Raw genomic sequence first — 25,058 nt, forward strand, 5'->3', positions numbered from 1 at the left:
AGTGTGTCCCCTTGTCCAGGAGCTCTGTCTGATCCCCTTCAACTTAAGGGAACCAAGGGTTAGTGTCCAGATTCAGAGATGTTTTCTCTTTACCAAGAACCAGAGACAGAGACATGTGAATAGGACTTGGGATTGTGCCTCCCTCTGGCTTGTTTGGAGCTCTGTGGCCATTTCCGAGATATGCCCCTCCCCAGGACCAGCAGAAAACATTCCTGCTCCCCACCCCCACCCCAGCTGCTCTCCACCATCGCCACATGGCCCCAACATTCCTGGAAGCTGGCGAGAAATGGAGCCCATATGCCTCTGATTGTTTGCAAACCCTGGCAAAGCTTTGGTAAACCCAGGCCAACTGCTGGATTAAATTAGAAAAGAAAAGAGGAAAAAAATTTGAATACTGGCACAGAGAGAAACCATTCATTCAACAAACATTGTTTAAGAACATACTGTACAGAGGACTGTTTCCATGCTCAGAGGAGTCTGAGGGTATAGCCTCGGTTCCGAAAGCTCAGGCTCTTGGGATCCCATGTTCTTCGTGGGCCTAAGGAGCATCTACCCTCAGCAGGAGAAATGTCTTGGGGGCTCGGGGGTTAAAACAGCTGGGAGAGAGAGCTCTCCTGCCCAGAAATCTGCTTCTCCTGTTCCATTGTTTAAAAATGGATATTAAGATCAGTTCATTCAATTGCTTTGAAAAGAATCCTCAAAGTGACCTCACTTGTGCACTAAGTTGGCAAGGCTGAGGTGGAGGTGGGTTGGGCTGGGGTCTGAGCAGGGAGAGGGTGAAGCTTGGCTCAAGTGCAAGGTCCCTGAAATGGCCTGAGGAAAGGGCTGCTCCAGCTGCAGGGGCTGGGAAGAGCTGAAGAGGGCAAAAGGAAGCTTGTTTCCTGGGACCACCTCTTGTCAGGGACTATGCCAGCCTTTATGGACCCTCAGAGTGTTTGGGAGGTTTAAAATTGAGGAAGCCAAGTTCAGGGCAAGGCAGGAACTTTGCCAGGTGGGTAAAAGCCAAGATTAGCTGCTTCTGACTTTAAAGTTGGTCCTCAAGCTATGCCCAGTGCTCTCTTAACATGGACACCCAAGGGCACTGATGAAATGGGATGAAATGCAATTCAAGGAGGACACTAAGCAAGTAGATATCTTCAGAGCCTGATAGAAAATATTTCTTTAACATCAGGTAGTGACTACTTTTAGCTTTATTGGCCACATTGTTCCTGTCCCAGCCATTCCATTCCACCCCACATGAATGAGCTAAGACATGAATGAGTGGGCGTGGCTGCATGCCAATAAAAGTTTATTTATGCAAACGGATGGTGGGCCAGATTTGGCCCTTGGGCTGTAGTTTTGGCAACCCTGTTTTCGAATCTCCAGTGTATCTTGAAAAATACATGTGGATAGTGACATGTCCAAGTTTACTTTAATATAACATTGATGTTTTAAAATGCTTGCTGTCTAAAAGAAGTGGCACTTTGAGGAAGACACCTCATCTCTGTTCTTTGACCTCAGTGGCCTCCAGCACGCCTCCTGAAAGTATGAGATCCAAGGAGCAAAGGACAATCACAGGCCACCTTCAAGGGTGGGCTTCCGTCTACAAGCACCAACATATATAAGAAGCAAGAGGAAATTAAGAATGATATAGCTACAATAAAAAAGCACAATGGAATGTTTCAACAGTAGACTAGAAGAAGCAAAGGACCAAATCAGAGAGTTAGAAGACAGGGTAGAAAAACACACCTAATCTGAACAGCAATTGAGAAAAAAAGGGAGAAAGCAGGAGGAGAGCTCAAGGGAGCTTTGGGACAACATGAAACGAAGCAATATCTGTATAATAGGGGTTTCAGAAAGACAAGAAGAGAGCAAGGATTAGAAAACCTAATATAAGAAATAATAACAGAAAATTTCCCTGCTTGGGGAAGAAAAAAGTCACACAAGCAGAGTCCCAAACAAGATGAACCAAAAGATGCACAACAAGACATGTCATAATAACAATGGCAAACGTTAACGACAAAGAGAGAATCTTAAAGGCTGCAAGAAAGAGACAGAGAGTTACTTACAAAGGCTCTACCATTAGATTATCAAATGATTTCTCAACAGAAACAAATCAGGCCAGAAGGGAATGGAATGAAATATACAAAGTGATGCAAAGCAAGGGACTGAATCCAAGAATACTCTGTCTAGAAGGCTATCATTCAAAATTGAAGGGGAAATAAGGAGCTTCACAGACAAAAAGAGGCTAAGGGGGTTAATTGCTACCAAGCCAGTAATACAAGAAATGCTAAAGCAGTGGTTCTCAACCTTCTGGCCCTTTAAATACAGTTCCTCATGTTGTGACCCAACCATAAAATTATTTTCGTTGCTACTTCATAACTGTAATGTTGCTACTGTTATGAATCATAATGTAAATATCTGATATGCAGGATGGTCTTAGGCGACCCCTGTGAAAGGGTCATTCGACCGCCAAAGGGGTCACGACCCACAGGTTGAGAACCACTGTGCTAAAGGGACTGTAATAAAAAGAAGAAATAGAAAGGGAAGGAGGAATACAGGCATAAAGAATAAAAATGGCTATAAATGGGTACTTATCAATAATAACCTTAATCATAAATGGACTAAATGCTCCAATCAAAAGCTATCAGGTGGCTGAATAGATAAGAAAACATGACCCATATATATGCTGTCTACAAGAGACCCACCTCAGAACAAGGAACTCACACAGATGAAAAGCAAAGGGATTAAAAAAAATGTTTTTCAGGCAAAAGGAAATGAAAAAAAAAGCTGGGGTGGCAATATTTATATCTGACAAAATAGACCTCAAAGTGAAGGCCATCACAAGAGATAATGAAGGCCACTTCATAATACTAAAGTGATCAATACAACAAGAGGATATAACTCTGGTAAATGTATATGTACCAAATGTAGGAGGACCCAAATACATAAAAAACTGCTGGAAGATATCAAGGGAGAGATTAACAGCAATAAAATCATAGTAGGAGACTTTATTACCCCATTGATATCACTGGATAAATCCTCTAGACAAAAAATCAAAGAAACAGCAATCTTAAACGACTCACTAGATCAGATGGAATTAATTGACATCTTCAGAACATTTCACCCCAAAGCTATGGAATGTACATTCTTCTGAGGTGCACAGGGGACATTTCAAAGACAGACCACATATTAGGACACAGGCTAAGTCGATAAATTCAAGAAGATTAAAAGAATACCAAGCATCTTCTCAGATCACAATGGCATAGAATTAGAAATCAACTGCAATAAAAACAATAAAAAAATCAAACACTTGGAGGCTAAATAGCATACTATTAAACAATGACTGGGTTACCAAAGAGATCAAAGAAGAACTAAAAAGCATCCTGGAAATGAATGACAATAAAAACACAACAATCCCAGATCTATGGGACACAGTGAAAGCAGTCCTGAGAGGGAAGTTTATAGGCCTACCTAAAAAAAATACCAAGAAAAACTGGTAATAAATTATTTAACCCTGCAACTTAAAAATTAGAAAGAAAGCAACAACAACAACAAAAAGCCCAGAGAAAGCAGAAGGAAGGAAATAATAAAGATCCGAGCAGAAATAAATGGCAGAGAAACCAAAAAAAAGAAAACAGTACAAAAGATCAAAAAAATCAAGAGCTGGTACTTTGAAAAGTTAAACAAGATTGATGAACCTCTAGCCAGGCTCACCAAGAATCAAAGAGAGAGGACCCAAATAAACAAAATCAGAAAAGAAAGAGGTGAAGTAACAACTGGCACTATAAACTTACAAAGGATTGTAAAAAAATACTATGAACAATCCTATTCCAACAAACTGGACAACCTAGATGAAATGGACATATTCCTAGAAAAATACAATCTTCCAAAACTCAAACAGGAAGAATAAAAAAATCTGAATAGGTCAATAACTATAGAGGAAATTGATGCAGTAATAAAAAATACTTCTAGTCAACAAAAGTCCTACACTGGATGGCTTCACAGGGGAGTTTTACCAAACATTCAAAGAAGAATTAAAACCTACCCTCCTCAGAATATTACAAAAAATTCAAGAGGAAGGAACACTTCAAAGCTCTTTCTATGAAGCCAGCATTACCCTAATCTCCAAACCAGATAAAGGCACTACAAAGAAAGAGAATTACAGGCCAATATCCATGATGAACATAGATGCTAAAATCTTCAACAAAATATTAAGCAAATAGGATCCAGCATTACATTATAAAGATCATACATCATGACCAAGTGGAATTTATTCTGGGGATGCAAGGCTGATATGATATCTGCAAATTAATAAACACGATACATCACATAAACAAATCGAGACAAAAATCACATAATCATATCAATTGATGCAGAAAAAGCATTTGAAAAAATCCAACACCCTTTCCTGATAAAAACTCTCATCAAAGTGGGAACAGAGGGTTTATACCTCAACACGATAAAGGCCATATATGACACACCTACAGCCAACATCATACTCAATGGGCAAAAACTAAAACAATTTCCCCTAAGAACAGGAACAAGATAAAAATGCCCACTTTCACCACTCCTGTTTGACATAGTACTGGAAGAGCTAGCCATAGTTATCAGTCAAGAAAAAGAAGTAAAAGGCATCCAAATTGGAAAAGAAGAAGTAAAACCATTGTTATTTGTGGATGACATGATATTGTACATAGAAAACCCTAAAGACTCCATCAAAAAACTACTAAACTTAATAAATGAATTTGGCAATGTAGCAGGATAGAAAATTAACACTCAGAAATCTATGGCTTTTTTCCTACATCAATAATAAACTCACAGAAAAAGAAACTATAAAAAAATTCCATTTATCATTGCAACAAAAAATTAAGATACCTAGGAATAAACTTAACTTAGGAGGTAAACAACCTGTACTTGGAAAACTACAGGACGTTGAAAAAAAGTGATAGAGGAAGACATAAACAAATGGAAGAATATACCGTGCTCATGGATTGGTAGAATCAACATCATTAAAATGTCTATACTCCCCAAAGCAATCTATAGATTCAATGCAATCCCTTTTAAAATACCAATGGCCTATTTCACAGACCTAGAACAAACTCTAAAAATTCATCCTATATAATAAAAGGCTAATATGCAAATAGAACAAATGGCGGAACAACCGAACAACCGAACAACTGGCCACTATGACGTGTGCTAACCACCAGGGGACATGCACGGAACATGGTGGGCATCAGCAGCAGGTGGCAGAGCGCAAAACATGGCAGGTGTCAGCTGCGGCAGAATGGTGAAGCAGGTGAGCTGGGACGCCAGATCAAGGCAGGGAGCCGGTCGCTGTCATTGGGGTGAGCTTCTGGTGGTTACTGAAAATTCTTTGCTCCCACGCACTGCGGTCCTGCCTGGTGCTTGCACCTGCTGCTGGCACCAGAGCTGCAGCTCGCACCTGCAGCCACTGCCCAGTACCAGTCCCAATCGCTCAGTGCCGTCGCTGGGTGGGAGTGGCAGCTGCCGGCCCCAATTGTCCTTGAGGGCTTTTCCACCTCCCCCTGCTCCTGAGGGGCAATTGGGGCAGCAGCAGCTGCTCACACCTGCACACAGTGCCAGCCCCATTCCCACCCGCTGCTGGCACCAGGCCCAATCGCTCCGTGCCATCAGTGGATGTGAGTGGGGCCAGCACTGTCAATGCATGGGAGCAGCAGCGGTGGGAGCAGGGCTCCTAGCAGACAGGGGGCCAGGGGCGGTGGTGGGAGCGGCCAGGCGAGGGCGCGGAGGATGGACCGAGACCCACCTATGTGCCCATTGCAGCCTCGTGGCCCAGAGTTCCTTTCAAGGTGCATGAATTCATACACTGGGCCCCTAGTATGGAATAAAAAAAGACCCTGAATAGCTGCAGCAATCCTGAGAAAGAAGAACAAAATTGCAGGGAATCACAAAACCAGATATCAAGCTATATTACAAAGCCACTTTTCTCAAAACTGCCTGGTACTGGCACAAGGACAGACATATAGACCAATGGAACAGAACAGAAATCGACCCAAGCCATTATGCTCAATTAATATTTGACAACAGAGGCAAGAGCATACAATGCAGTCAAGACAGTCTCTTCAATAAATGGTGTTGGGAAAATTGGAGAGATACATGCAAAAAAAAAAAAAAAAAAAAAAAGAAACTAGACCACCAACTTACACCATATACAAAAATAAACTCAAAATGGATAAAGGACTTAAATGTAAGACGGAAAACATGAAAATCTTAGGAGAATCCATAGGCAGCAAAATATCAGACATATGTCATAGCAATATCTTTACCGATACAGCTCCTAGGACAATGGAAACTAAGGAGAAAATAAACAAATGGGACTACATCAAAATAAAAAGCTTCTGCACAGCAAAAGAAACCATCAACAGAACAACAAGAAAGTCCACTGCATGGAAGACCATATTTGCTAATGTTATCTCCGATAAGAGTTTAATCTCCAAAATTTACAAGGATCTCATACAACTTAACAAAGGCAGATAAGCAATCCAATCAAAAAATGGGCAAAGGACCTAAATAGACACTTATTGAAAGTGGACATACAGAAGGCTAAGAGAGATATGAAAACATGCTTAAAGTCCCTAATCAGAGAGACATTCCAGAAAACTGGGATCTTAAGCCAGCCAAAGGAATAACATTTCAATTTTTCATTTTTATTTTTTTATTATTATTTTGTTAGCTTTTTTTTTTTTGCTTTTTTCTTTGTTCTCCTTTTTTTTTTTGTTTGTTCCTTTATTTCCTACTTCTTTTCACACTATTTTTTCAACCACGTGAGCAGCAGACACGTGACTGGCGTGCTCTTGTCCAGGGAGTATCAGCCCCGTGAACAACCTGCCTCAAGCCTAAGAGCAGCAGCCTCATGTGGCCTGCCCCTGTCGAAGGAGCAGCAGCTGTGTGAGCGGCCTGCTTCCCCATCCAAGGAGGAGCAACCACTCGAGCAGTCTGACCTGTCTGAGGAGCAGCAGCCGCACGAGCAGTCTTCCTATGTCTGAGGAGCGGCAGCCCTGCACAGCCTGCCCCAATCCGAGGAGCAGCAGCTGCACACACCCTGTACTAGTCCGAGGAGCAGCAGCTGCACAAGCATCCTGCCCTCGTCCAAGCAGCAGCAGCTGCACGAGCAGCCTGCCCAATCCGAAGAGCAGCAGTTCTGCGAGCGGCCCAGCCCCATTCGAGGAGCAGCAGCAGCCCACCCCGGTCTGAGGAGCAGCAGCCACACGAGCAGACAGCCCACGTCTGAGGAGCGGCAGCCCTGCACAGCACGCACCGGTCCGAGGAGCAGCAGCCGGGTGAGTGGCACGTCCCCGTCCGTCCGAGGAGGAGCAGCCATGCGTGCAGCTCACTCCCGTCCAAAGAGCAGCAGCCTCGCAAGCAGCCCACCCCCGTCCGAGGAGCAGCAGACTTGCAATCAACCTGTCCAAGTCCTAAGAGCAGTAGCCCCACAAGCAGCCCACCACATCAGAGGAACAAAATCTCAGGCATATACAGAAGCAATTTCTTCACCGATACAGCTCCTAGGGCATTGGAAACTAAAGAGAAAATAAACAAATGGGACTACATCAAAATAAAAAGCTTCTGCACAGCAAAAGAAACCATCAACAAAACAACAAGAAAGCCCACTGCATGGGAGAACATATTTGCCAATGTTATCACTGATAAGGGTTTAATCTCCAACATTTATAGGGAACTCATACTACTTAACAAAAGGAAGATAAACAATCCAATAAAAAAATGGGCAAAGGACCTAAATAGACACTTTTCAAAAGAGGACATTCAGAAAGCCAAGAGACATATGAAAACATGCTCAAAGTCACTAATCATCCGAGAGATGCAAATCAAAACAACCATGAGGTACCATCTCACACCTGTCAGAATGGCTATCATCAACAAATCAACAAACAACAAGTGCTGGAGAGGATGTGGAGAAAAAGAAACACTCGTGCACTGCTGGTGGGAATCAGACTGGTGCAGCCACTATGGAAGACAGTATGGAGTTTCCTCAAAAAGTTAAAAATGGAACTCCCACTTGACCCTGTGATCCCACTTCTAGGAATATATCCCAAGAAAACAGAAACACCAATCAGAAAGGATATATGCACCCCTATGTTCATAGCAGCACAATTCACCATAGCTAAGATCTGGAAACAGCCTAAGTGCCCATCAGTAGATGAATGGATTAGAAAACTGTGGTACATCTACAGGATGGAATACTATGCTGCTGTAAAAAAGAAGGAATTCTTACCCTTTGCAACAGAATGGATGGAACTGGAGAGCATTAAGCTAAGTGAAATAAGCCAGTCAATGAAGGAAAAATACCACATGATCTCACTCATTTATGGATAATAAAGACCATTATAAACTTATGAACAAAAATAGATATAGAGGCAGAGCAGCCTCGAACAGACTGTCAAACTACAGTGGGAAGGCCGGGGAGGGTTGAGGGGCAGGAGGGGAGGGTAAGAGATCAACCAAAGGACTTGTATGCATGCATATAAGCATAACCAATGGATATAAGACACTGCGGGGTAGGGGAGGCCAGGGGATTGTCAAGGGCGGGAAAAAAGGAGACATACGTAATACGCTTTGTAATACTTTAAGCAATAAAACAATTAAAAAAAATAAAGTCACTAATCATCTGAGAGATACAAATCAAAATTACAATTAGGTACCGTATCACACATGTCAGAATGGCTATCATCAACAAATCAACAATCGACAAGTGCTGGCGAGGATGTGGAGAAAAAGGAACCCTCATGCACTGCTCGCGGGAATGCAGACTGGTGTATGGAACTCCCAAGTGACCCAGTAATCCCACTTCTAGGTATATATCCCAAGAAATCAGAAACACCAATCAGAAAGGATATATGCACCCCCATGTTCATAGCTACACAATTTACAATAGCTAAGATTTGGAAACAGCCTAAGTATCCATCAGCAGATGAATGAATTAAAAACCTGTGGTACATCTACACAATGGAATACTACGCTGCTGTAAAAAAGAAAGAACTCTTAACAGCATGGATGAATCTGGAGAGTATTATGCTAAGTGAAATAAGCCAATCGAAGAAAAATAAATATCACATGACCTCACTTATTTGTGCAATATAACGAACAAGATAAACTTCTGAATAAAAATAGATCCAGAGACAGAGAAGCATCAAAAAGACCATCCAACCTCAGAGGGAAGGCATGAGAGGGTAGGAGGGGTGGTAAGAGATCAACTGAAGGACTTGTATGCATGCACATAAGCATAACCAATGGACACAGTCAGTAGGGGTGGGTAAGGGCATGTAGTGGAGGGTTGGAGTGTCTGGGAGAGGTCAATGGGGGAAACAGGAGGCATACGTAATACTTTAAACAATAAAGAATTAAAAAAAATTGCTCCCGTTTCCCCTAGAGCAGTGGTTCTCAACCTGTGGGTCGTGACCCCTTTGGGAGTCGAATGACCCTTTCACAGGGGTCGCCTAAGACCATCAGAAAACACATATATAATTACATATTGTTTTTATGATTAATCACTATGCTTTAATTATGTTCAATTTGTAACAATGAAATTGGGGGTCACCACAACATGAGGAACTGTATTAAGGGGTCGTGGCCTTAGGAAGATTGAGAACCATGGCCCTAGAGCATGTATCCATACCTGGCTTCACAGGCACCTGAGCTGGGGGAGCAGTGCCACCATCCATGCCTGATCATCCAAGGTAACCAGAGATGCCACGAGCACAGGGGCTGCATCTCAGCCAACCTTCTTGGGAGCTGCCACAGCAGAGAGCTCGTGAGCAGACGGCAGCTCAGGTGCTGGCACAGAAAGTCTGAAAAATGGTAATTCCCTAAGCACAGGTCAGCAGCAGGTATGTTCAGGAGTGTTGGCTGCATCCCATCCTAGGAAGACCATACACAGCGGTGAGCATTTTTCCAAGGAGGAACAGTGAAACAGGACAGTGGCTCCCAGCACGCAGAGGAGCCAGGCAGAGGTGAGCTCCTGGTCCTTAGGGCTAGGCCTGATGGAGGCCAGAAGAGACTGTGGAAGGTTGGGAGGAGCAGGTGCAGGGTGACAGCAGAAGGAAGCCAGCTATGCAGAGCCATGTGGGAGCAGGGAGTCCAAGAGAAGCCCAGCACAAGTGTGGGGGCCAGGCCTGGAGATCCAGCAGGGCTGGATGGATTACACATCAAACAGGTGGCTGAGGCTCTCTGGCAGCCTTTCCCTGGAGTCCTAGCCTCTTCGAGCAGGTTAAGAGCCCCTGGGCCAAGGGGACCAAGCTCAGAGTGGGGGCAGCTTTGAGAGGAGTCTCTGGATGGGCAAGGATGGGCAAGAGCCCTGGAGAATGGGCCTTAGGCAGGTAGTGCAGAGAATGTGGTGCCAGAGTTGGTGGTAGGGTCCAGTGCAGGACTGATGGTCCTGGGTTTATGGGCAATCAGCCAGCCTGTGCTCAGAAGGACCCTACTTTTAGGACTTAATACTGGGCACTTGCCAGTCTTGAAATTCTTCATTTTACACTTTGAAGTAAGTCAAGTTGGATGGGACAGGAAAGCCTTGGCTCATATGCCTAGGACAGGTTCTTGGCTACCTGCTCTCTACCCTGTAACCACTGCTGACCTCTGCCCCTGGCAGAGGCCTGGATGCAGTTGCCCAAGGGGCAAGGTGGGTGCATGTGCCACATAGCATTTCAAGCGGGGGCATGGCTGTGGCCATCTCACCCTTGGCAGCAACCCCACACAAGTCTCAGAGGAAGTGAGATCCAGGTGCTGAGGTATGAAGAGCCTTGGCCATCTGCCCTGGATTGAAGCACTGTGCCCATGGGAAGGGGAGCTGGCAGGCTCACTGTCCCCAGACCCTCTGAGCAGGGCACAGAGCCATGGGTTCCTCCAGTGGTGCCTGTCAGCCCAGACAGGGCAGCTGTCAGGTCCCAGGGGCCCAGAACTACCCAAGGCCCATGTGGGAATCTGTGCCCAGGGGAGCACTCCCTCTGTGGGCTCTGTCCCTGGGGCTCCCATCTTCTTCCTTCCACTTACTGAGACTGGCTTGTGCTTTGCCTGAAGTTCTGGCCACCTTGAGGCACCCTCCACCATTAACCATAAAATACTTTGATGATTCTCCATACAAGTTAAATACTCTAATATGTGCATTTAAGACAGACTTTGTATAAAGATGAATGGTAAAATTCATGCTAATAATTTAACATTCTAATTGTTCTTTACTTACAGTCAATAAAGAGAAAACTTTAAAATCTTGACAAGTTGAGAGAGAGACTGCAGGAGAAAGAAAAAGGATTTAATATGTATCTTTTATGGTACTTTTTCCTGCTTTTTGAACAAGAGAGCCACATTTGCATTTTGGCCCAAAGTTTTGTGCCAGGAGACCTTCTGGGTGTGGGTCTGCTGGGGCTGGCCAGTGTGACAAGAATGGCCAGGTGGTCTGTGAGGGCTGAGGTTTGGGGAACGATGCTGCTGACAATAGGCCGGGGGGAGGCGGGGAAGGGTGGTCACTGCTGGGGCGACCAGAGTAAAATCCCAGAAGATTGACTTCCAGGGAGGCCTGGAGTGCCGAACACAGCACCCAAAGTAAAACTGGGGAGCCCAAGGCCTCAGAACATGACTACACACAAATATGCAAGCCATCAAAAAACAATCCCACACAAAACAAAACAATGGCAAACCATAAAACTGGGAAGACTATTTCCCACCCAGGCAACAGCCAAAAAGTTAAGCTATCTATACTAATAAAAGGGTAATATGCTAATTAGACCAGATCGACTGGATGTCTTCTGGACGTCCAACTTCCTCCCTCACAAAGCCATGGTGGTGGGGGCTCAGGCAGAGGCGGTTAGGCACGGTGGCAGGGGCCAAGGCAGAGGCAGTTAAGGGCAATCAGGCCAGCAGGGGAGCAAGCAGTTAGGGGCACGATCAGGCCGGCACGGGGGAGCAAGCAGTTAGGGTTGAGATCAGGCGAGACCAGGCTGGCAGGGGACCAGTTAGGGGGTGATCAGGCAGGCAGGTGAGTGGTTAGGAGCCAGCGGTCCTGGATTGTGAGAGGGATGTCCAACTGCTGGTTTAGACCCAACCCCTATGGGATCAGGCCTAAACTGGCAGTCGGACATCCCCTGAGGGGTCCCGGATTGGAGAGGGTGCAGGCCAGGCTGCGGGACCCCGCCCCCCCGTGCACAAATTTTGTGCACTGGGCCTCTAGTCCAATATAATAAAAGCCTAACATGCTACGTGTCTGACTGTTTGACCGTTCAACCAGTTGCTATGATGTGCACTGACCACCAGGGGGTAGACGCTCCGACTGGTAATGTAGCTTGCTTCTGGGGTCCAGCAGATTGGGACTGGGTGAGATGTGCTGGACACACCCTGGAGCCCTCCCGCAGTCCCTCTCTGGCCCTGATTGTGCACCGGTGGGGTCCCTTAGCCTGGCCTGCGCCCTCTTGCAATCCGGGACCCCTCGGGGGATGTCGGAGAGCCATTTTTGGCCCGATCTCCACAGGCCAGGCCGAGGGACCCCACCGGTGCACGAATCCATGCACTGGGCCTCTAGTTTAAATATAAAACTTCTTCAAAGTAACAAGAAAGAAATTCAACTCCCAGTAAAATAAAGGACATAAGTTAGCCAATCATAAAACTATAAGATAATCACTGTTTTAAAATATACATATTTTTTAAGTGCAACCTCATTACTATCAAATAAATATAACTTACAACAAAAAGCCTATCCTGGTTGTGGCTCTCAATGTACCACAGCTAAGAGGGACTCGGTGCTATGAGCAGGTAGGAGTTAGGCAATGGATCCAAGGAGCATGAATAGGCGAAATAACAGAGAACATTCTAGCATTGAGAGCTTTAAAATGCACATATTGTTAACCAGGGATTGAACTTTTGAAATTCAGCTTAAGGAAAAGTAAAGGAAGAGGAGGAGAGGATATGCCGGTTCTTAACTGCCTCGGCCAGAAGGTGACACATGTCAATTCCTGGCACACAGCCCCAAATTAAGTGCACAGGAGGCTGGGAAACAGAAGGGAAGAGGGGAGCACATGGATATTTGATGACCCTAAAATGTCTATGTCACATGAAGACCCACATTGCAGCCTGGGCTCTGCCACAGAGAGATCCCAATGGGAGCCTTATAGGAAGAAGCACCTTGAGCGACAGAAGAAACCAAAGGAACTGAGAGCTGCCAAGGTCTAGCCACACCTGTGTCCAGCTCACCTGGGCCTCTCCTCCTCTTTGCACCATACATTCCTAGAGCCCTTACCCTAGGGGCCCCTACCATAGGGATCCACACCAGAGCATCCTACTCCCAGGGTGGGCCTCCCTGGCCTTTCTCAGGGGACAAACTGGGTCCACCCAGGCCTGGTCCCACAGTCTTGACGCTGGGAGCACTCTGCCCTGGCCTTGGCTGTCCTCACAGCTGACCAAATGCCTCACTTGGAATGCAGTATGGGCTGGCTGCTACCACATCTGTCCTCCATGTCATTGACTTTGGATCCAACACAGCCCAGTAACCAGCTCACTTATAAGGAGAGGGAGATGTGCCCTGGCCAGGCCTCCTCAGGTTACTCAGGACTCTGGTTTCAGCCTCAGGTGAGCCAGCACCTTCACGGGGTCCAGGCCCCACACTGAGGCTTCCCACACTGCTGTTTAGCACCATAGGCCTGGTCAAGTTCAGAGGAAGGGGACAACAGGCAGTCCCCTTGTGCGCAACTCTTTTGGGATTGCATTAAATCACCAGTCTGCATATGGAAGCCTCTAGCCACATTGGTGATTTAAATGCTAATGCAAATTAATTACAAATATTAACTTACCCATTAGGATGGCTGTTATCACAGATAACAAGTGTTGGTGGGAATGTGGAGACGTGGGAACACTTGGGCCCTATTAGTAGGAATGTAAAATGATGCAGGTACTGTGGAAAAGAGTATAGAGGGTCCTCAAAAAATTAAAAATAGAATTGCTTTATGTTCCAGCAATTCCACTTTTGGGTATAGACACAAAAGAACTAAAAGCAGGAACAAGAACAGACAGACACTCTACACCCAGGTGCATAGCAGCATATTCACAACAGCCAGAAGGTGGAAGCAATCCAAGTGTCCATCAATAGACAAATGGGTACACAGAATGTGGTCTTTCTAAACAATGGAATCTTATTCAGCCTTAAAAAGGACAGAAATCCTGACACCTACTACAATATGCATGATCCTTGAAGACACGTGCTAAGTGAAATAAGCCAGTCACAAAAGGACATATACTGTATGATATGTTCCACTTATATGGGGTCCCTAGAGCAGTAAAATTCATAGAGACAGGCAGCAGAGTGGTGTTTCCTAGGGACTTGTGGGAGAAGAGAATGGGGACAGAATTTCAGTTTTGCAAGATGAAAAGAGTCCTGGAGATGGATGGTGGTGATGGTTGCATAACAATATAAATGTACTAAATGCCACTAAACTGTGTATACTTAAAAATGGCGAAGACAGTAAGTTTTATGTTACATGTATTTTACCAGAATTTTAAAAAACTTTAAATTAAAAAAAATTCTATTGAAAAAAAATTAATATTTCAGTTCTGCAATCACACCAACCACATTTCAAGTGCTCAAGGGTGGGGGTCGCTGGTGGCTGTTGAATGGATGGCAAAATTAGAGCATCTCCTGGACTGCAGAAAGCTCTATTAGACAGTCTTGCTCTGGGAGGTCCTTTCTCACATATTCACTTTTCCTCTATCCCCTCCTCCCCAAGAGGGCTCTGTGTGTCTTAGATCAAACCACAGGACTCTCTCCTGGGTGTGCAGCCCTAAATGAGGATACAGAGCCCAGAGGGTATTAATTGTCAGGGTAACACATGCCTCAAGAACCCATCTCATCTCCTTCCACCACACTGCACTCAAGGTGGGAGGCGGAGCTCAGATCCCTCCATTGCCCTGTGCCTTGGACAAGCATGTGTCCAATGAACACTTGAAACAGGGAAAAAGACACGGCCCAACTACTCTTTTTTATAGCTCCTTGAATTATCTCCTAAAATCCTTTTTTTGTTATGATAAAATTTGTTTCAATTTAAGAATTTTTACATTTCTTATGCTTTTCAAGAAATGAACCCAAACATCCCATTATTTAAAATTGAGGTACAGTTGGATCATGAGGATGTAAATAAATAAACTGAAGTTTACTGGCAAAACCAAGAGAAAGTTCTAGACTTCCTCCTACAGGCTCATGCCGCAGCAGGTGTATGTGACAGAGGGACCCACCACACCAAGGCGAATTCGTTCCACCAGCCTCAGGAAGATTTCATCTGGGATACTCCCAACTTCCAAGTCCTTGGCATACTTCTCAAGGATAATTCTAGATGTGCTGCTGATGAATTAAGTACTGTTACCATCATGATAGCAAAACCACATTTTATTTAGTAGCTGAACTGTTCACCTTCCATTATCTCATTTAATCTTCACCCTGAAATGGAAATTATCAATCCATTTTATTTATTTTTATTTTTTATTTTTTTAAATATATTTTATTGATTTTTTACAGAGAGGAAGGGAGAGAGATAGAGAGTTAGAAACATCGATGAGAGAGAAACATCGATCAGCTGCCTCCTGCACACTCCCCACTGGGGATGTGCCCGCAACCCAGGTACATGCCCTTGACCGGAATCGAACCTGGGACTTTTCAGTCCGCAGGCCGACGCTCTGTCCACTGAGCCAAACCGGTTTCGGCATCAATCCATTTTAAAGATGAGAAAACCAAGGCTCATCAGACTGGGGCACACAGCCCCACTGCTTTCCAATTCCCCAGCTTTGGGCTTCCCTGCCCACCTCCCCCCTGCAAACGCCTGCTCCTTCCACAAATCTGTACTTCCCACCAAGGTCCTACACACAGGATGAACCCTGCTCCTCCCTCCCACCCTAGCTCTCCGGACTGGGCTCAGCTGAGCTTAACGTTGCCCCTAGGTCTTGCACTTTGGAGACTGGATGCCTCACATCCTCAAGGTGACCCTGAACAAGCATCAAGCAATGAGGGGGAAGGCTCTCCATACCAGACAGGGAAGAGGTAGGACTGCGCCCTCTGCTGGCCAATTAGGCAGCATCCCCATGCCTCCTGGGGTGGGGTGTGGGGACTGTAATGTGGGGGCAACTCCTTAATCTCTCCTGTTGGGTAAACAAGGGGGTGACACCTTAATCTCTCCGCATTGGGTAGACAAGGGGCAAGTGCCTCATCATGCCCCAGAAGGCACGTGTGGCACACAAACACCCCATTACATAACACAGCTTCGCAGGGAGAAATGGATCCCCTCTTCAAGCTTCCATTCCTCTGCCTACTCCAGGAGAAGCCTGGATGGGTGTTAGTCTGTCTGTCCCCTTGGGGGACACACACCAATATCTCTTTTTTATTGCGTTACGTTTTACTTTTAGGTTACCTTTATGTAAAGTGAGGATTCCTTTGTAAATAATTTAAAGTTTTAAAAAGTCAGTTCATTTATAGGAAAGTACATAGTCCAGGCACAGTGCAATATGGCAAAAATAAAGAAAACTGAGACAAATGACTGAAGTTTGGGGAAATGGCCTCAGTGTGTAAACAGCCTTGCCAAGTCAGAATATGCCCCATTTACAGGTGAGAAAACTCAGGTTCAGTTTGGCTGATGGGAAGTTTACATTTTCTCACCTGTGGACCCAGAGAGCTTCCCTGTAGCCACATAACTCATACCTAGATCCACTAGGAAACCACAGAAAGCACAGGTGCCCACCTGCACCTCCTTCACCCCACCCCACTTACAATGTTCATGAGTGTGAGCAGGTACTTCTGCACGTGTTCCTTCCCGTGGAACTGGACCACAGAATCATCCACACCCAGCAGGACCTCAATGTTGTAGTCATCATCGGCAGCATGTCTGCGTGCCCTGCGCCTTGAACTGTTGATCCGTTCCTCCAGGATGCCCAGGGTATGGCTGAGGCTGTCCAGGCTGCCAAGGGAGGCCCCTGAAAAACAGAGGGCATAGTGTGCAGCTGCAGCCGGGCTCACCAGGGACACAGCAGCAGCAGGAAAAACTCGGCACCGGACCAGCACCAGCTTGGCCATCACCTTGTTGCAAACTTACATTCTTGTCCCATTTTACAAAATCACAAACTGCATTTCAGAGATGGCAGTATGTGTGCCAAGTCAGCTCAAACCCAGCAGTGTACAAATCAACTCCTTGGCCATTGCATAGCCCTGGTCTGGCACCCAGTGACAAACAGAGGCCAGGAAGCTGGGCTGCCCAGCCAGGAGGAGGTTCAGGGTGGCAGAGCCAGATTCTTTCACCCATTCACACACTCAAAACTTGAGAAGGGTTGCCCAGGTGCCAAAGGACTGGTCTCCAAAGTGTGGCCACCCTTGTTATTTTTTTAAATATGTTTTATTGATTTCAGAGAGAGGAAGATGAGAAGGAGAGAGCTAGGAACATCAATGATGAGAGAGAGTCATTGATGAGCTGCCTCCTGCACACCCACTACTAGGGATTAAGCCCTAACCCAGGCATGTGCCCAACCTGGAATCGAACTAGTGACCTCTTGGTTCATGGGCTAAACCTCAACCATTGAGCCACACTGGCTGGGCAAGGCCCCCCTGGAGAAACTGAGGCCCAGTCCAGGTGGTGTATGTTCACAGTATCTTCTCAGGAAGCTCCCTTTCAGAACTGCCTGCTCAGTCCTTCACTGAAGCAAGGCCCCTCACTCTGGGCCAGGTCTACCCATCCCACTCCATGGTCAAGACCTCCCATAAGCACCCTTCCCCAGGTGAACAGTGTATGGCTGGTCCCAAGCCAACTAGACGGGTGGTTGTGTGCTAGGGGCAGGGACCATGGGAGAGAAAAATTGGTAATTATCTCGCTAGAAAAGCAATGTGTTATGATTAAACCCAGCCAGGTGTGACCCTGCTCGTAAATTTTATGTAAACTTTTTACCCTGCCAGTACCAGGAACGGCTAATGAACCGCTTTGCAGTTTGTTTTTTCTTTTTTTAAAAAAAATACTTTGAAGTCTTTGCAGATAAAAGGTCTTGCTCTACTCTCAGTCAGCACTGCAAGTTGTGAGGCTCCTACGGGAGGACACAACTGTAGTCAGCTGGCCAGCTTAATAAAGGCTCTTAAATTTAAGTTTTGAGTCAGTGGTCTATCTCGCTGATTGAACCCATAACAGTTGCCTCAATGAACTGTGCAGGGACCAGGACAAGACCTCATGACAGCTCCCTCACAGTCTTCTGGGCCAAGGTCTCACCTCCAGCCCCCACAGGTTTGACACCTGGCCTGGGTTGGGGGAGTAGGGCCTAAGGGGCCTCAGCTGAGAGGTCCAGGGCCCAGGATGTTATTTCAGCATCTGAACAGCTGTAGCTGCCACCTCAGTTCCTATGTTGGTGCTCTTGTCCCATTATCAAGAAGGGTTCAGGAATCTGGAGAAGGCTGTGATTAGATGTTAAATAAGAGTCCGGAGACGAGATATAATTTTGAAAGGCATTTGGGGGTCAGAGGAGCTTAGCTAAAGGAGCTAAGTTCTAAGGTCTTATGTCGAAGATCTTAGGTTCTCAGATCTTAGGTTCTCCTTTGCCCCAGGACCCCATGCTTTTTATTAACACAACTTGTCCTGAGGCAAGGCAGTGATATACACTTCAAAGGGTATACAGAAACATTGTCAGAATTGGGGAATTAGCCTAAGGCTGTTCAGGTGTTTGGACAGTAGGAGGCAATAACATGTAGATTAAGATGCTTTTAGCTGTCTGGCAGCCAAGAAATCAATTTAATGTATCCTATTCAGGTTTGGGGAAATGCCTTTAGCCATTCCCAGATGCAGCCCTGCTGTCATGCTGGAATTGGTCCCCGGCAAGTTCCCTTCGCCTTTCCCACTGGGATTGGATCTGCCCTGGACTGTTCCCTGACCCCAGGGTCCTGCTTCTTGGCATTCCCTGAGTATGAGGGAAGGGTTTTCAGAGATTCCTGCCTTTGGAAGGACCTTGGACCTCAGGTCTTCATGACATCACCAACCAAGGGGGTGGTGTCCAGGCCCTGTGGCCCCTGAAGGTGAAGGTGGTGCTGAGAACCCAGCTCAGCTTTCAGCACCCCTGAATAGCACCCCTCTTAAGAGTCTTCCAGAAAAGTCTTCTCACTTTTGTCTGCTGCCTCCTCCATGCGGGGACAGGACTCCCCGCACGTCACAGTGCTGCATGACAGGGCTTCTGAAAGCAGTATGGCCACTCATGGACAGGTCGAGCAGCCTGCCACTGGGTGGGTCCTGCTCCACCACTCAGCCCTGCACAGATGTCACTCACGCAGTAAAGGCAACAGGCATTTTTGGTGTGCATAATTGTCCCCATTTTATAGACAGGAGGACTGATGGAACCCCCAGCATGGCTGACTCGTAGCCAGGAGCTTTCTCCTTTACACCTGCTGTCTGTTAGCTTTGAGGTGCAAACCTGCAACTAGGTCACAGCACATAGACTAAGCAGAGAAAGTGGACTCCATGGTGCTCTAAGAAAAAGTGGGATGCGGGAGGTACAGGAGAAGCAGAGTGTGGAGAAACAGAGGAGAGGAGTCAGTTGGGTCAGGACTGAGTAGCATCATGCATTCCTGCATGTCCTGGGGTTCTTGTGTTCCCCCTCCCCGCCCTGCAGTCCCCTGCGCACTGAGTATATGTGCAGACACATGCATGCGGCCAGGGCAGCTCTGGGGAGGCAGGTGTGCAGCATCCCCTGAAGAGCCAGTGCCCTGCTGGGCTTCTTGGAGATGATTCAGGAACATCCTTGTTGCTCCCAGAGGACAGATCGGTGACTTAAATCTGATGGGGGTTTGAGGAATTGCTATTCTATTTTTACACATTTATTTCTTTGCATTTCTAACAAGCAGGGACAGCTCACCTTCAGAACCACCTTGGTAAGCACAAAAATAGTAATAATCCATGAAACTCTTCCCTGGGGAAGAGGCTAGATGTCGTCTGCCCCTGAGGAGCCAGGGGTCACTGATGGGTGGTCCTTGGGCAAAACCAGCCCAGAAAGGCACTTGTTAAGGCCACGCAGTATTTTAAAAATACCTTACTTTGTTGACAGTATTTAAAAATTGGGAAATTTATTGTTAAACAAAATATAGCCAGTTTCTCTGGGGAATTAGAAGATGGGATCATGGGATACGTGGGTGGTTATCATGTCAACACTAGGCTGTGGAGTGATGATCACACCTGGAGACAGGACACACAGGACCATGTCTCCAGGCCACCTGGCTTGATGCCCTCCTGGTCCCCTAACCCAAGGAGTCACATACAGGTCAGTGACTGCTGGGGGAGGGGGGCGAGGGGGTGGGCAATGGGGCTGCCATTGGGGCAGAGCTGTCTGGGCCAGACCTTATAGCTGCTTTTGCCAAGCAAACACGGTTTTTAATTATGTTACAGTTCAATAAAAAACAATGCTTTCTAAATATTCATTAGATGTTAAATTATTATTTTAGTCATGATTATTTTTGGGGTAAATTGAACCTAATGTTCTAGAATACTCCAATCCCCAAAGGCCCAGCCCCTGTAGAGATGCCCCAAAGTGGAGGTCAAGGTACAGACCAGGAAAGGAAGACAGGGTCCCTCAGGCCTCCTGACAAGTGACAACCCCGCCCTGCCACCCAGCCCCTGGAAGCCCCAGTGGTATGCAGACCTGGAAGGGTATAGGGAGTAGCCCCAATATGATTAATGTCTAAGCGAACGGCCACGTGAGCACTGATGGAACCCATCAGCTGTCAATCTTGGATGCCTCTTTAGTTTCCCTATCGTGGGATTGATCCTGAAGCCTAAGCCATGCAGAGATCCCAACCACACCCTGATCCTAGGAGGCCTGTTCCTCAAGCTGAGTCCTACTGCAAGGAACTCGAGCCAGGGGCAGGCTCCTGCCCAGCCCTGGGTGGGAGACCATGGGATTCCCTGACACCAACTCCGTCCTTCGAGGCCACCTACCTGTACTGATAGCCTACCTGGTCTAAAGGGGGCCCGGGGAGGGCTCTCATCCACTCTTCCCTCCTCCCCGGAGCTCCTATAGCTCATAGGCAGCCTGCTAAGCAGGTGGCATGCGCTCACCCAGCCCTTTGGCTCCAGCCCTCATTACTGGCCCAGGCCCAGATAATGAGCTCCCAGTATTGCCCATCTCTTGTTGTCCCTGTGCATAGCCTCCCCCTGCCGTGAGGAGACATCACTAGTCCTTCCAGCCGTTCAAGGCAGATGGAGAAGACTTGGCCCCTGAGCAGAGGCTCCCCTACCTTTCCAGTGGGTAACCATGGGATTTAATTTCCTAGCATTCCCTGTTTTGAGTGACCCTCCTGGAAGGCAGCTGAAACTATTTTTTCTCATGTCTCAGGAGGCAGTCCTTGTTATTTTTTTTAAAATATATATTTTTAAAAATTGATTTCAGAGAGGAAGGGAGAGGGAGAGAGATATAGAAACATCAATGATGAGAGATTATCATTGATTGTCTACTTCCTGCACGCCCCCCACACTGGGGATTGAGCCCGAAACTCAGGCATGAGCCCTTGACTGGAATTAAACCCGAGACCTTTCAGTCCCAGGCCGATGCTCTATCCACTGAGGCAAACCCCACTGAGCCAAACCGGCTAGGGTTGTCCCGGGTTGTACTCTCTAGAAATCGAACAGCGTCCTCAAAGAGTCGATTGACATGGGAGAGAGAATGGGATGAGGGAGTAGAACTGTGTTAAGGGAAGCTACAGCGGGTCTGCAGTGGTCGGCCAACTGCGGCTCGGCAAACCGCGGCTTGCGAGCCACATGCGGCTCTTTGGCCCCTTGAGTGTGGCTCTTCCACAAAATACCGGCTCTTCCACAAAATACCGACTTCTGTGCATGGGCCATGAAGTTTCAATCACACTGTACGTGCATGCCCGCAAGTGGTATTTTGTGGAAGAGCCACACTGAAGGGGCCAAAGAGCCGCATGTGGCTCGAGAGCCATGGTTTGCCGACCATGGCTCTAGGGGAATGAACAGGTCACAGTGGACAAGTTCATCCACAGCCCCTGGAGCAGAGCGCTCTGCCTGCCCTGTTCCCCTGCATCTGGGGTTGGTAGGGCATGTGCACAGCCCTTCACAATAACAAAGCTCTGTCACCCCCAGTAGCCATCTGACCCCATTTTAGCATCAGGGAACCCCAGCAGCAGGAAGGTTAAGTGACTGGGACAAGTCACATGGCAGAGGAGAAGCAGGGACCCAGCCTGGGTCCTGGGATCCAGCAGTGTTAACATGGCCACGCGGGTCCTGTACACCAGCGCTGAGATAGAGTTTGAAAAAACCTAAACTGGTAGAAACAGCATGTTTAGCCTGAAGAAGAGAAACCCTGGTGTTCTGAGTCTGCAGGGTTCAGGGCACCAGGTGTTTGCTAACCCCATGCAAACTGTATGCCCACGCCTTTACTGGGCTGGCCTCTTCACCTAAGGTGCCCTTTCTGCTGCTGCTGCTGTTCCTGCCCAAATTTAACACCCCTACCAGGCCCAGCAGGAGCCTCCCAAAAGGCCCAGAAGGAAGGGACTCCACAATCCTTGGTGTGCCACTGCCTCCTGCACTGAATTTAGAGGCAACTCTGGTCCTTGTTTGTCTCCCCCATAGAGTCAGCTGCACACCTGGGGAAGGGGTACATATAGCCTTGAGAAGCCACTGTGCAGTCACAGGGGGAGACTGCTGTCCCTGGTCCAAGGAACTACTTCCCTCTCATCCTTCAGGTGTCAGCTGAAAAGTCATCTCCTCAGGAAACTTGCCTATTTCACCCTAAATTAAAACAGGCTCTCCCTCTCCCAGTGTCTTCTTGACAGCACCCCATTTTCTTCCTTCATGGAATATACCACCATCTTAAGTTCCAGTCTCACCTCTGAAAGTGTTTCAGTATTAACTATCTTTCCCCCTTTGTTTTTTTAAAATATATTTTAAAAATATATTTTTATTGATTTTAGAGAGGAAGCGAGAGGGAGAGAGATAGAAACATCAATGATGAGAGAGAATCATTGATCGACTGCCTCCTGCACACACCCCACAACAAGAGATGGGCAACACTGACAGCTCATTATCTGGTTGCATATGCAACCCAGGCATATGCCCTGACCGGGAATCGAACCATGACCTCCTGGTTCATAGGTTGATGCTCAACCACTGAGCCACACCAGCCAGGCTGTCTTTACCCCTTTGGATGGGGTCTTGCGTGCCTCAGTTTCCTCAGTGCCTCACAGATAATTAACTGCAGGGCTATGAGGAGCCAGGTAAAGAGGCAATAAGAGAAAACACAGGACCCAGCAAGGAGAGTCAGGTTGTCCCCTTGGGAGCTGAGAGCTGGACTGGAAGGAGAGGTAGGTGAGCAGGGCCACTGGGTGGGAGAGCAGAAGCTAACCTGAGGTAACTGGCAGAAGAGCAGAAGCCGGTGCCAAAGCCAGTTGTAAGTCACTCACAGACATAACTAAAGCCCTGGCTGGTTTGGCTTAGAGGATAGAGCATTGGCCTGTGGACTGGAGTCTTGGGTTCGATTCCAGTCAGGGGCACATTTCCAGGTTGTGGGCTCGATCCCCAGTGGGGGGTGTGTAGGAGGCAGCTGATCTATGATGCTCTCTCATCATTGATGTTTCTATCTCTCTCTCCCTCTCCCTTCCTCTCTGAAATCGATATATATATATATATATATATATATATATATATATATATATATATTTAAAAAAGGTCACTCACAGACATAACTAAAAGAAAATGACGCAGGAGGAGTTAACACAAATGGTGTGATGAGAAGTACCATTAACTGCCAATAAAAAGAAACCAGGTGTAACAACATTTATGAGATAAAATATAATCCAAGGTATTAAAGGGATCAACTGATAAATAATTCATTGAGAAGATGTAAAAATTACAAAACAATGCACCTGGTGGAGCATCAATCTGATACAAGGAGAAATAGACATGCCAGAGTTCTATGTGCATTTTAATGCATCTATTCCAGAAAACAACAGATCAATTAGATGAAAGATGAGGTGGGGCTGGAGAGGATTTGAATTACTAAAATGAATTAATGTTTAAGCCCAACAATCAGAAAACATGCCCTTTTCAAGTACACATGGAAAAAAGCCCCAAGTTCTTCTACACATTAGGACAAAAAGAAAACTTAAGAATTGTGTCTTCAGTCACTACCAGGACAAAATCAGAGAAAAGGAAGGCCCTCAAACCCTAAACAACAAAAATTAAAAACTGACTTCTAACAAGCCTAGACCAAATAAATAGAAAATATAAATTCTAATCATTGGCTCAAGTACAAAATCTGAATAAACCTCAGAAGAAATTCCAAAAGTAGTAAAAAAAAAAAACCAAAAACCCAGGTTTTATGGGAGAGTTTTACTAAAGCCACAAGGAATCGACATTTCTCATCATACACACAACATTTCCTGGTATATATTTTCATGTATATAGCAATAACCATGTAGGAAACAAAATGGAAAAAAGGGCTTATCAATTATAGCAACAAAGCCCACAAAATATCTAGAAAGAAACAAAATGAATGAAAGTACAAAGACCACACAAAGAGTAACATAGCACAGGCTAAAACTCTCCAAAAAACACACATGGAGACACACACACTCTGCTGGATCACAAGCTGATTCTCCTCCAAATTAATCTATACATTTAACACAATCTTCATCAAAGAATTGCTGAAACCTAAAAAAGTAATTCCAAAATTCAACAGGAGGACGACATATAATACAATAGCCAGAGATATATTGAAAAAGGACAGTGATGAGGGGGTACTTACCTTGCAAACAGAACGTATTACAAAATAACATTAATTAGAAACTAGTGGCACTGTGCCATGGAAGACAGGGCAATGGAACTGAATTCAAAGTCCAAAAACAAAATTTAAGCATAAGAGAAGCTTCTGAGTACAAATGATTAGATTGAACACAAACATCCAATTCAGCTCCCTCTTGGCACCCCATGACACCTTTAGTAAAGGGATTTAAAAAAAAAATCACAAGCCTACAAGGACATAGAAATGAAAAGAAGATGCCGAAACCGGTTTGGCTCAGTGGA

General features: G+C 46.1%; 1 protein-coding gene across 1 annotated transcript in view; it reads right to left on the minus strand.

Annotated features, from left to right (window-relative positions):
* Positions 1-25,058, minus strand: part of ADAMTS2 (ADAM metallopeptidase with thrombospondin type 1 motif 2) — a 285,590-nt gene that overhangs the window by 141,007 nt on the left and 119,525 nt on the right. Inside the window, exon 4 of the mRNA XM_070417030.1 lies at positions 16,775-16,977. Within this exon, the coding sequence (XP_070273131.1) occupies positions 16,775-16,977 (203 nt within the window). The remainder of the gene's footprint in view (positions 1-16,774; positions 16,978-25,058) is intronic.

Source organism: Myotis yumanensis, unplaced genomic scaffold, assembly GCF_028538775.1.
Source record: "Myotis yumanensis isolate MYYU_CA2020_CCGP unplaced genomic scaffold, mMyoYum1.0.hap1 SCAF_5, whole genome shotgun sequence".
Classification (NCBI taxonomy): domain Eukaryota; kingdom Metazoa; phylum Chordata; class Mammalia; order Chiroptera; family Vespertilionidae; genus Myotis; species Myotis yumanensis.